At 37.6% G+C, this 14,491-nt stretch overlaps 1 protein-coding gene across 1 annotated transcript; it reads left to right on the forward strand.

The window, feature by feature from the left end:
• The first annotated feature begins 12,373 nt into the window (after positions 1 to 12,373).
• LOC149180857 (uncharacterized) lies at positions 12,374 to 14,086 on the forward strand. Its single transcript, XM_089414013.1, has one exon. It carries the CDS (start codon positions 12,374 to 12,376, stop codon positions 14,084 to 14,086), a length of 1,713 nt encoding a protein of 570 aa, XP_089270139.1.
• Positions 14,087 to 14,491: the final 405 nt, after the last annotated feature.

The raw sequence follows: 14,491 nt of genomic DNA on the forward strand, positions 1-14,491 counted from the left end.
GTAGGTGCAGTTATTGACCTTCTTCATGCACCTTCAAGGAGTTTAATTTTTGCATAAATGGAAGAGCGGGGTTCTATGACTAACTTAACATATGTTACATGATGAAAGAGGCTAGTTTTTTCATTAGAAGATTCGAGGAACATCATTGAAGACCAAGGCTACAGTGCAGGGGACATGTTCCTAGTTTTCAGGGCAGATAAATGAGGAGTTATTAAAGGCCAGCAGGAGGGTTATGGACATTACCAAGGTCAAAGCTAAGAAGGAGTAGTTGTCAAGCATTGAATTTAATTCCAGGATTAGGTTGTTGTTATCATGATAAGGAGTTGTACTCCTAATTGTATTAGGACTCTAAGACAGTCAGTTAACTTCTACTTATAATTAATAGTCTGTTTTAGGTATGAATAGGTGTCAAAATAGGAAATTTGAATTCCCCTCAAGTTGGATTAGGGAATCCAAGATTGTAATGATAAATCTATAAAAGACAAGAGGTGGAATTCCTCAAGGGTTGGAAATTTTCAAACGAAACAAGCACACTATGTTAGTGTATTAGACTGTATGTTTTCATGTTAATACAGAGATTTTGGCTTCACTACTCAGGATTCAGAGAGGGTTTTAATGTTTGATTTTCTCATGGCTTTCTTCATTTACTTACTTGCAGTGGTATAAACACATGTTACTTAGAATTCATTGACAATGCTCTAACTTTCTTCATGTGTTTATAAATTATGTTCCTTGCATTATGTATTTGTTTTGCTGATATAGTAAGACTCTTTATGCCCTGACTTCCATGTTAAGTTGATCTTTCTGTTGTACTGAAACATATCTTGACTCCATACCCCAATAGATGTTTGTTGATTGTTATTTCAACCAGTTATATATTTTTGTTTGATTTTTCCATAGAGTTAGCCATCTAATCTATACTATCATTAATCAAAATCATTAACCCTTGAGAGATCCCTCTCAGGTTGTTTCTAGTGCCTCGGCCTGGGTCGAAATATTTTGATGTGATAGCATTGTCCTGAGGTGTAGTGACAAAGATGCCACAAACCACGCACAGTGCTACGCGTGCGTCAACGTCATGTTAAATTATCGGATCGTACTCTTCAGTCTCTTATCCAGATCCCATGGGGAATCACCTGTTAGCATCGTGATCTCCTTGAATCCGATGATCGATTATGTTTCTGATTTCAATCGACTGTATTATTTGTTCAATGCATCCTGAATCATTGCTATCCCCACATTCGGATTATCAGTAGAATTCTTTATATACCATGTCAACGCCCGATCCTGCAGCACGCTTACCAGAGTGGCCTTTTTGACATTGTCGACTGTAACTCTGTGCGCTTCCCATACTACCTTCACTAAAAACCAAAACTGTTTTGGATTTTCGCTTCCTACTCCCTTGAACACCAGTAACTTGATCGTGTTTGCCATGTTATCTTCTGATCTAGTCGATCTTCACTCCTTTTCTTCATAGTGTCCTCTTATTCCACGACTAGACACCCCTTAGGCAGATTTCAATCCCAGCAACGGAACCATTTGTTGGCTTATAGGGGCCTGACCCAGGTTCGGAAGAGTTATTTAGCCAGACAAAACCTGCACTACCAGCCCTTTCAGCAGCAGTCCGCGGAGCACGGACTGAAGTCTCACCCGAGGTAGCGGGGGGGTGTTGGAACCAGGTTTCCGCACCATGGGGGTGTCTTGGAGGGGATTTAACTATTCGGGAATTGCATCACAACCTCGCGCCCTTCCGTTTCGCGTAGATTATATTACTTATGACATTAATAGGATTCAGATCTACTTCTTTTAATACTTAAACAATCATTCCAACCGATAATACTAGTGTGCGCATTCAGTCAACAGATACATTTGCAGAACCTAATCATGAACATAACAAATAGATCTTAAACCATGCATAAACCAGAGCAATATCAGAACCGCAATTTTCCAGCATCACTTATCTTTTATTAGTATGTTCAGTCCAATACATTCCACTTCCACCCTGTGCACACAGCTGCAGGGGTCCGCGCACACAGCTGCGGACTCTAATAGACCTCCGCGCACATAGTTGCAGATCCTCTATCTCCTATCACCAACCCAAACTCGGAATTACAAACTCAGAGATATATTTGCCTCTTCAAAACCATAACACATCAAATCTATCAAAAGCTACTTTCTACCTTAGAGCCTCACTCTATTTATACCTTTCCATGGTCCCCAAACCAAGGGCAAGCCGACTCACTTCCTATTTATTTACATTATTTTTCCGGCGGACAACCCTTTGACTCAACCCACTACATTTTGCGTTCCGCGCTTTTTATATACTTTTACCCCATCATTCCCCTAAACTATGGACTTTATGCCCCAAAACCGTTACGCGGGGCCTCCCCTACCCAAGAGCTATGAGAAACAAATTCCAAATCGATACCTCGTGAATATAATCCTTCAAAAGAAGAAAAGATATCATCTAATGTACTTAGATATACATCACCACATGTGTTAATGGATATAAGGATGTCATGCTGATGGTTGTCCAAAGTCTCAACTTGAATTAAGGGTTTGAAATCATTTGAAAGGTAATCAATATTACAAGATGCACGATCAACTCAGAATATATGATCGTTATGTTGAAAGAGAGAAGAAATATGAAACATGTCTTCAACACTTTTCTCATCTACCTATGAAATGCAACTACCTTGTTCTTGATTATTGCTTGAAATGAAAGGTTGAACATCATTAAAAGTTGAAGTAGGTTGATCAAGTGGATCAAGAAACAAGATATCATGAGATGTAGATGGTATAGGTTGAGAAGTATACATTGAGGAAATTATGTTTTCAATTGGATCAAATTCAATATTAGGATTATACATTAATGTGATATTGAAAAACTAAGGGATCGGATTTTACTTCAGGCTCGGTGTAATTTCTAAACCGTTTCCAAGTTATGCTCAATATCATATGAATCATGGGAATTAGATGAAGGTTTAAAGAGGGATAAAAATCTTTATTTTCACATTTCCCATCTTTAACATTATCACAAGGAGGCACCCAAATTGGTAATAAGAAAGGAGGAGGGAAAGGAACAAAAGAATAGTAGGTTCCTCGTCGCAAATTTGAGGTGTCATGTGATCAAAAGAAGTTTGAAGAGGGGAATCATCATAGGGTTCAGATGCAAATGATTTCATGGAGAGAAGAATCAAGCTTTGAAACTTTCACTGATAAAATTATACTTAAAATCTTATGCAGGAAACTCATAGAAAAGGTGAAGAAACTGATTAATAAACTCCTTTACAGATTCACCAGATTTAATTTTGAGTAGACCAATACTATTACATACAGCTTGATAATCATACATGTTAAATGCTTGATGAATCTCCTAGAGGAATTGATAGGCTTGATGAAGATCCTTGAGGAATTGATAAAATGAATGAATGGAAGTGGATGGTAAAGTTTGACACCACTTATTAACTTGGCCTTCAAGAGTGAGGGAGAATAATATAGAAACAACATATTCATCAAAAACTTCATTAGATTTACAAAAACCCATAAAATTGGATATATGTTTGGCTATGAATGTACCACCCTCACCATCAAACCTCAATTGAGACAAGTCATGAAATTGTTCTATGGAGATGAAAATTTTACCAAGGGATAGGTTAGAAAAACATTATGGGATTATGATTTGGGGATGAGCCATTTAAGATAAGAGATTCAAAATAGAATCAACGGACATAACTTGTCATTTGGCCCTCCTTATGGTGCCAATTGTTGACAATGTTCGAAATTCGTCAACCAAGGGGGTCTCCCAGATGTGAAGTCCCAATTAGACCTCACACCTTTTGGAGTAGGAGCCCCAACCAGAAATATGATCGATTTCCATTATCCTTAGATATTTTACTTGGCTACAATTATTAACATAATAGGTGATACAACATTCTTTGAAACAAGCAAGTTGACACTATGAGGCATGCAATTGCAATATAGACAAGGTACTTTCATGGCAGTGAAAAAGAGAGTGAGCCTCTAGAAGAAATGTAATAGTACTATCCTAAAAGAGGCACACAAGAGCATAAGAGGATGATTAGTTAACCTAGAAATTCTTTCACAACACAACCATGATCATAAAACCAAATACAACACACCTTCAACAAGATAAGTACCAAAGACACCAAAATAGTTCAATTTCCTTAGTACATATGAATGAAACATATATCGAAAACATCTAAAGAATAGTCCTATGAAATTCACAATACATGCATGAAAATGTGTTGCTCATCAATTTTTATATATTAAGTGGAAGTGCCAAGATATACAAGTAAAATGTTGCCACACTAGCCCCAATAGTGGAACATTAAGTGACTACTTGCTTCTCCAAACAAATATCTTCTCTCCTATGCCAAGCTACAGAAGCTAAGGTGAAAGTTCAAGTCCCAAAATTCCCTTTGCTTGAGTTATGAGGGTGTATTTATAACAAATGAGGTGACTCTTCACCTCGCATGTGACTCTTGAGCTCCCTCGTGACTCTTGAGCTTCTACAATGAATATTTGAATCGTTACATGATCTTTGAGCTTCTATATGACTTTAGAACTCAATAGTGACTCTTCATATTCCATGTGATACCCTTAGTCTTCCACATATTTTACATTTTGTCATTTTGGGAAATTTCACAATTACATTTCATAAGTGATGTGGCAAAAACATGTGACTCTTTGAGATGACTATTGACAGTGATGACATGGAAATTCATGATGACGTGGCATTTCCAAGCTACTCCTTTTGTTTCTTTCTTTGCATATTCACGGTGAATCTTGCATGTGCTTTGTCTTCATCCTCCAAGGGACTAGTTGATATGGAGTCTTCATGTGATTATGATATTTTTTTCTTTTTGTCATAAGCTAGTGTCTCTTCATCTTCTTGATCGATGACTTCTTCATGGTTCAAGATTCTCAAATGTCATCCAACATAGTCCCCTTCTTTTCCTATCCAAGCATCATCCTATTATGTCAAGATATACCTGCAAGTGAAATCCACTCATGACAAGATGACATGAGTCCACAAATCTCCTAATCTAACTTGCTTCATGAAAACCACTAATTTACCTGGAACTAGGTACTGGACCGAGAGGAAATCTCAAGGATTGCACAATGCTCAGTTCCAAAGGCTAGGAGTGAGGGACTGAGGCTTGAGATTGTACAATGCACATTTCTAGAAGCCTCAGAAGGAAGACTGTGCAGTTGGGGAGTTCATTGAGGTAAGATTTAGCCTTGAGACTGTGCAATGCACATTTCAATAGAGAGAGGGAGAGGAACAGTGGATTGTGTAGTTGCATAGCTCAAGAAGTCAAGAAGACAAATTGTTGCTAGGTAATGCAGAGAAGGAGGTTAGCTAAAGCACAAAATGTGTAGTTGTGGAGGTCAAGAGGCTATCCTTGAGCACTGTGACTACACAATGTGCAGTCCTTGGAGGCATAAACTTAACATTGTGCAGTTCCAGGAGACAAGGGATCATCTTAAGGCTTGCTACAACGCAATGCACAATTCAAGGAAGTTGAGTGAGGTCAAGTTGGTCAGGAAAGGAATCTTCAAAATTTTGGATAAGTGTGGGATTAATGAGGTAAATATAGGACTGAGATAGGACTTGAATAATATCACACACTCTGAACAATCAATGAAAAACCATTAAACACTTAGTACTTAGAAACAACATGATCCCTTTGATGTGATGACAGCACAACACTTTCCTCCAAGTGTGACACTAAAGATACACTTTGTGATGACAATGAAGACACTAGTGCGAGAATGCATAAAACTTTGGGAATGAGTCTAATATATTTCTATATGATAAATAGGACCCATCGACACCAAATTTGCCTCCTGAAATGAACCATAACTCTACTTTTACATCGTGCAACACTTCCCATGCCCGCAAGACAACACCTGTGACAATAAGAGAAAACTTCAAACACCACTTGAAAATGTGAACGACAATAAAAGTAGCACATGCCAAAGAAAATATAACATGAAAAGGAAACTAATTAATGTGAAAGCAAGAAAAATCAACTGTCACATTCATGAAATCGACACTTGTGAAAGAAAAGTTGTGCTAAAGAGACAGTTAGAAAAACACATTGAAATAGAATTACAACCAAACCAAAAGTTAGAAACTGTCAATTGAAAGTGTGCATTGACTATCAACATAGGTTGAACATTACACATGCATTGTCTTGATGGATTGTGCTTTGCCTATCCAAGCTTGTGTAACGGAATATGCTCATGAACTCATTACAGACTGAGCATGTGTGAGTAAGTGACTTCAACACTTAGAAACCAAGAAGAAGACTTAAACATTAATTGATCATGAAGTGACTATGGAACGATAGATTGTTAGATCCTAAGTAGGCTTCAGAATTCATGTGTAGGAAAAACTTTGGAGGGCCATGTTTATTGCAGTGTCAACAACTTCCTTTATTATATTCCTGCAACATTTATCGACAAGTACCACAAAGAAAAATATACAAGTACAAGAGCATGGTGATAGTTTTAGACAACCTAAGGTTTCTATGGAATCCTAGAGAGGGAGATTCCTAGGGTTTTTAGATTCAAACCCTAAGTTCCTTGATATTTTCCTATGAAACATCAACCCTAGGATTTGAGTCTCAAAACCAATTCCACCCTTACTAGGGATTTTCATACACCCTAGTGAACAAGGGCTAGGGTTTCTATGATGGATAAAATGATTAGGGCTAGGGTTTCTCTTTTAAATAGGATTTAAAAATACCAGCAAATATTAATTGATGCCAACAACTCCTAGAACGAAATGTATACCAGAAACCCTAGTATGATTCATGTTAGACCCTATATGCATAAAATAATTAAAATTATCTACATACCTTAGTTCTTCATGATTACTGGAAGTTGTAGCAAAGCTTTCATCTCAATCCAAGGTAGTGTTACTTCCATGATTCTTCTAATAGAAATGTCAATTCAAGATGTTTTGCTTCTTCCTCTTTTTACTAGTTCTGATGAGAGAGAAAATTTTATATGCATGTAATCATACTAGACCGGTTTTCTAAACTTTTATGTTGCAAACGTGGTGTATGATACACCAATCATTACTCTTAATAAAACAGGTCCTCGACATCTTCCTTCTGCTTCTTTGAGGGTTCAACAACTTTAGTTGTTAAATCTTAAGACATTTCTTTAGTTTTATTTTTCTTTAGCTTCTTAAGACAATCTGATTTGTAATGTACATAATCATGACAGCCAAAGCACTAAACTTTGGACATGTCTCTATTTTTGTTCTTCTTTTTCTTATCAAAGTTCTTCCTTGACTTAGATGCATGGACTTGAGAAGTTTCATTGCCAGGATGAGCGTTACTTCTAACCTTTATTATGGATTCTTATGTTGAGCATTGATACCATAGTTATTCAAATGATGGAGGATCTTTCCTTGCACATATGCTACTTGAAAAACCATCCTGCTCTTTAGGTGAGGCATTGATTTATATTGTGATTAATTCTGAATTAGATATCTTCTCACCATTTTCAAGGAGTTGATCTCTGATTTTTTATAGCTTCATGAAAAGGGATGCTATAGTGCCTTCATATATCATTTTTTATTGATATAGTTGATTCCTTAAGGCCATCATGTGACCTGTTGTGTTGACGAAGTATAATTTCACCAAGGTATCATAAGCCTCTTTGGACGTAGACAGTTTTGATACAAAAGTAATGAGGGGGTCTTTAATAGACTCGGAGAGAATTCTTTGAGCTTTGACATCCTCTTTTTCATATTTTTTAATTTCTTCTTCATCCTTTAAATCTGGAACAATAACCTTTCCAAGAACGTACTTCATGATATCATTCTCTCTAAGGGTTAAGTCAATTCTATTTTTCCATGCTTTGTAGTTGGATGCTCCTTCTAACTTATTATTTTCCTTGCGCATATAATCCATTGGATTTTTAATTGAGGGATATCTTATGTGACAATAATAAGCTACTACAATTATGGACTACTTTCTTCTCTCTAGATATGATGTTTTTTCTTCACCTTAACTCTGATACCATGTTGGAAAATCAAAATAGTTGTAGGTAAAGGGTGATTTTCCTTAGCTTTATAATTACTTGTAGATTTATGTCTTCTTATTAATTATTTAGCTTTTCCTTTGATCAAGCAATTACCAAAATAACAATACAAGAGACAAAAGACACCAATGTAGGCTTCTTGCCATCGCAAAACCCCACTACTTGGGGAAAACCTGAAACAACCTCCTTCTTATAGAATTAGATGAAAATGTGACTTTTATGACCCAATGACCAAGTCAACCAACTAGCTACAAGTCAATACAAGACCTTCCCCTTCCTTGTAACAAAGTGATCCTTCTTCAACTGTAATGTAATTTAGACTTACTACAAGACTCCTTATACTTTCAAACTTCTTGTGATTCCCTTGCAACTTCACTGAAGCTCTCGAACCCATGTAATCTCTTTGCAAACTTTCCTAAAATCTCTCACCCTGCAACTAAACTATTCTTGCTTCACCTTTCGGATCTGCAACCTTGTGCTTTCGAACCTATAACCTTCACTATAATCCTCAGATTTGTATCCTTCCTGAAATATTCAAACCGATATCCTTGAATTTAATTTTCAGACCTGTATCCTTCCTGAAATCTTTGGACCTATAGTCTATCATTGCTCCTATAATTCTATAGCATCATTTTTAGAGAGAATTTTCTTCTATGTTCTTTGTTCTTCTATCCTTCTTGAGTTTTATCTTAATTGTACTTGTATGATCTACAATGTGTCCCAAAGATGATCAGAATATGCTCCAATATACTTGTTCCTATAAGTCGAATAGACATGATTATGAGGCTGACGTGATAGAGATATGGGCCGACTTGATTGCTAGTGCTAAGGCCGACTTATAGCCTTGTTCATGGACTATATTGTATTGATGACTTGTAGTTATAGGCCTGACTTACAATATTATGTTGACTTTTCAAGATAATTCCTAGAGGCATGCAATGGATTCCATGAGCTATATGACCAATAAAACAAGCATAAAACCCATTCTTAATAAATAAATAATTTTATATTATATACAATTATGAAGACTGAACCTAGTTACTTTTCAAACACTTACCTAATGGGAAGACACTTCAAGGTAAAAACATATAATGTTTTAAATACTTCTTGGAACCAATATTATCTTTAGAGGAGTAATAAACAAGGGTCACAAAATGTTGGGTTATGACTTTGAAATGATCTACAAAAAATGGAAGCAAAATGTAGTTTCATATGCACTCTCAAGAAGGGATGAGGATGTGGAGGAATTTCTCTATGTCATTTCTATTATCCAACTTTATTGGATAACTAAAGCAAGGGATGAATGGAAGAATGACGAAGAAGTTTGGAAACTCATTCAAAGGTTGTATCAAGATCCCAGTGCATCTAATATATTTATCTAGAAAAATGATTCACTTTGGTACAAATATCGCTTATATCTATCTAAGAACTCTTGACTCAGACAAATGTTCTTTTGGAGTTGCACACCTATCCTATATGAGGGCACTTGGGATTTTTAAAAGCTTATCGTAAGGTCAAGAAGGAATTTTATGGGATGGCCTTAAATATAATATTTAGAATTTTGTGGCAAAATGTTTGGTTTTCCAACAAAATAAAGTTGAGACAATTAAGACCATGGGTTTTTTACAACCATTAACCATTCCAAGTCAACGTTGGGAGGAGGTCTCAATGGACTCTATCACAAGTCTACCCAAGTTCAAAGGAAAGAGTGTCATCATGGAGGTAGTTGATAAACTTACGAAGTATGCACACTTTTGTGCATTATCTCAAACTTTCAAAGCTAGTACAGTCGCTACTGCATTTATGGAAATAGTTCAAAAGCTACATGGAAACCCAAAGGTTATTGTACATCACATAGATCCCATTTTCACTGGAAATTTTTAGAGATAATTATTTTCTTGTCATCTTATCATCTCTAATTTGATGGGCTAACTAATATAGTGAACATATGTTTGGAAGGATATGTTTGTTTCTTTGTATCTCATAAGCAAAAACAATGGGTCAAGTGGTTACCTTTGGAATAATGGTGGTATAACACTTCCTTCCATACAACAACAAAAATGACCCCATTTATGGAACTTTATGGATATCATCCACCATCCATTACATCATCTCTAGGAGACAATTTAAAGGTTCAAGTAGTGGAATATCACATCAAGCATCAATAAAAAATTCTGCAACTTTTGAAGGATAACCTGACTCTCGCGCAGAATCGAATGAAACAACAAGCAGATCAATATCGCAGTGAAAGAAGTTTTGACGTGGGAACTTGAGTATTTTTGTGGCTACAACCATACAAACAAATGTCCCTCAAGCAAGCTAAGAAGGATACTAAATCATCACCCAGGCACTATGGCCCTTACAAGGTGTTGCAAAAGATTAGTACTATGGCATACAAATTAGAGCTACCTGCATCTTTGTGAGTACATGTTATGAAACCAGCTCAAGAAAAGATAGAAAAGATAGATCAACACCTTAGAATTAAGCCTTTTCGAGGGGGCAACCTCCTTTACATTACATAAATGAACAATTCTTGAATGATACAAATGAAAAGACCTCCTTTCTATATATAGGAGTCTAAGGGGTCATAACATAATTAGAGCCGACATAACAATAATAATGTAAGGGCACAATAATAACATGAGTGGGCTTCTATGGGGCACAATAGTAACAATATGGGCACTACATGGGTACATCAATATAATAAGTGGGTTGTACTAATAACAATAGGGGGTTACACTAGTAGTATAGGGGCCTAACATGCCCCTCTCCTTCAAAAAGCGTTGTCCTCAATGCTTGAGTAGTTCTTGATGCTTCTGTATAAAATTATTGTCCTCCCATGTGGAATCTTCAGTGAGTAAGTTCTTCCACTTGATGAGATACTCTGAAATTGATCGATTTTGTAGCTGTCGGGTTCTTGTTTCTGTGACTGCTCTAGGTTCCAATATGATTTTTCCTTCCTCTTCAATTTCTACCAATATTGTTTGGATTAGGATCTTTTGCAACTTTTGAATAAGTGGCCATACTTGTTCATCCTTCTTCCATTCATCCCTTGCTTCATTTATCCAATCTAGTTGGATAATAGAAATAGCACAAAACAATGCTTCCACATCCTCATCCTTGAAGAGTCTTCCCATTCGGTAAGGTCGCCATTTTTTAAGAGCATGTAGTATTGCCAACATTTCCTTCTCATAAATATGTTGCTTGAGATGTAGCAATAAAAATACCCAATCACCTACATCAAAAAAATTTCCACTTCGATGTTGATCTACCTGCTGTTTCGTTTGATTTTGCACCGAAGTGGCGTTATCCTTTAAAAGTTGGAGAACTTGTTGTTGATGCTCGATGTGATCTTTCACTGCTTGAACCTTTTTCTTCTTGATATGTCCTTCTATCTCTAGAGTTTGAGGAGTGGTAATTTCTTCGAATCCTTTACAAGATATGGTCGGATTCATTTCTTGATGCTCGATGTGATCTTTCACTTCTTGAACATTTTTCTTCTTGATATGTTCTTCTATCTTAATAGTTTGAGGAGTGGTAATTTCGACCAATGAATTACAAGATATGTTTGGGTTCATTTCTTCTTTCTCAATGTGATCTTTAACTTCTTGCACCTTTTTCTTCTTGATATGTCCTTCTATCTTGAGAGTTTGAGGAGTGGTAATTCTTGCCAATGCTTTACAAGATATGGTCTGATTCATTTCTTCTTTCTTTGGGGTGGGGTCCTGGCGTATATCTTCTTCTTTTGATGTTTCTTGATCCTTTTCTTCCTCCTCTTCATATTCTATGTAAAATAATTTCTTCTCAGCACACTTATGACCTTTAGTGCATTTTCTATCACAATTGTAACAAAGCCCTTTTTCTCTTTTTTCTTCCAATTGTTGTGGTGTAACCCTTGTAGGTTGTGGACGACTAGGAGAAACAACACTTCCATCTTTATAGTTGTGAGGGGTATGATACCATAACTTTTTCCAAGATTATTCTTCTCTTTTCCTCCGCCACAGGTATGCTCGCAAATCATACTAAATCCACTATTACTTTCACTCGTACATCTGTATAGGAATCACATTATGCTCAGCAGGCTTTTCCCTACAGCATTCACCCCCTGGATAGGGGCCTAAAATATCTGGGGTACTGGCTAAAACCAACTTGCCAAAGAATTGTTGATTGGGTTTGGCTGGTTACAAAGTTGGAGAAGAGACTCACTATATGGAGCTTCAGATACTTATCAAGGGCAGGCAGACTGGTGCTTATCAAATCTGTCTTGGAGGCCACTCCGGTCTTCTAGATGGCACTTGCATGGATTCCACGAAACATCCTAGGGCGGTTAAAACAACTCTGTAACAGATACCTCTGGAATGGCAACCAGGACAAAAGGTTATTTGCCTGGATAAGCTGGCAAAAGATAGCCCTACCAAGGAAATGGGGCAGATGGGGGCTCAAGGACCTTCCCCTCTTCGCCCAAGCACTTGCTGCAAAAATGGGTTGGTCACTGATGACAAGCCAGAATCTTTGGGCACAAATATCATACCAAAAATACATTTGGCCTCAGAGCTTAATGGACTGGATCAGACTACCATCATGGCAGGTATCGGGATGCTCTTCGGTATGGAAGGCACTGCTACAATCCCTCCCCCTCATACGAGACAATTTGGTTTGGAGAATCAATGATGGAATGATGGGAAGGATTGGACAAGATCCGTGGATAGGAAGTGGAGGCAGACACCTACTTAGTAGAGATCTTATCAGGCACCTTCATGCACGAGGGATCAAGGTTTTTGCACACATCGCCGATCAACAGAACACAAATATCTTCTCACAGGCATGGAAGTCGGCCCTTCAACTTGATCTCCCCCCTCAATGGCATCAGGAGTGGCTAGAATATACCTCAGCATTGACTGAATCGCATATTCGCATCAAACAGGGGCCTGATGAACTAATATGGTGTTTGGCAGATAATGGTACATACACGCCAAAGCCTGGTTACTGTTCCCTCATTCCACATAAAAAACTAGACTTGACATTGCACTGGTGGTGTGATATTTGGAAGCTCACTGCTCCCCCTCGTACCAGACTTTTTTTCTGGTGTGTACTTAAGGATATTATTCCCACGGGAGAGCATCTTACCCATAGGGCGATATATGGACCATCTTGGTGTATTCTGTGCAAGGAGGCATCAGAATCAACTGCACACCTCTTCCTACATTGCACAGCAACCCGCACTCTCTGGCAAAACATTTCCACATCTATTGGATTTTCTGGGTCTTGGACCGGTGACGAGATACAAAGTGCATGGGAAGATTGGAATTGTAGACATCCGGGATCAAAATTACTGAACCTTCCCGTAGTGGTCTCTTGGCATATTTGGAAGGCCCGGAACAGATATATCTTTGATAACTTGGCTGTGTGTTGGCCTCGAACGGAAGCCGGCATTATTTCCGCATACCTTGAACTGCCCGACCCTAATCCCCCTAGGGAGAGGCACATACAACCACCCCCCATCATAGACAAATCAGTACCTTGGGCTTTCTTCGATGGGGCCGCGAATCAAAATGGCTGTGGGGGTGGTTTCGTTCTCCATATCAACGAACACCACAGTTACAAAGTAAAACTGGGGCTCGGTGTGGGCTCAAACAATTTTGCGGAACTCATGACCCTACGACACCTATTACATTTCTCTCTGGGACATCAGTGTTTAAATCTTAACATATTTGGGGATTCAAAGATTGTTGTAAACTGGTTCAATCATTCTACAATATGTCACAATCACACACTCAGCAACATATTGTATGAAACATATACTTTCAAGGCTACTTTTAACCATATATCTTGTATCCACATATGCAGGGAATATAAATGCAGCGTTGATCAATTATCCAAGGAGGACGCATTACTTCCCAGAGGAGAATGGTTAATATTGGAGCAGCGAGGGACTGAGGAGTACCGCTACTACCACAAGCCGTATATAGATCAGCGATATCAGAGGGACAATAGTCCCTGATCATAGCAAACGATTAAATGTTCAAGATCTGAAAATTTTTGTAAATTTTTTTGATATATAAAATCTTATTGTAAATCTTTTTGATAATGGACCCTGCGTGGTCATGTACAGGCGACTATAGCTAACCTGCTAAACTGACAATACAAACAGCCTGATCACCCTGTGTGGTGGATTTTGATTGACGACACTGATACCGCATATGCTACTGCATATACAATATGTAATTTTCTCTATCATAATGAAAATTACGGATTTTTCCAGTGGAAAAAGTTGTGAGGGGTATGCTTCTTGGTTTCCATAATTTTTCTTTCCACTATGTCACAAAGCCCTTTTACTCTTTCCAATTGTTGTGGTGTTGCTCTAAAGAAGGTGTTGCTCTTTGTATCCTCATAATGTGCTATCATT

The sequence above is a fragment of the Pinus tabuliformis genome, chromosome 3_2 (genome assembly GCF_031772625.1).
Source record: "Pinus tabuliformis cultivar Carrire ecotype Pingquan chromosome 3_2, CPIR1, whole genome shotgun sequence".
Taxonomy (NCBI): domain Eukaryota; kingdom Viridiplantae; phylum Streptophyta; class Pinopsida; order Pinales; family Pinaceae; genus Pinus; species Pinus tabuliformis.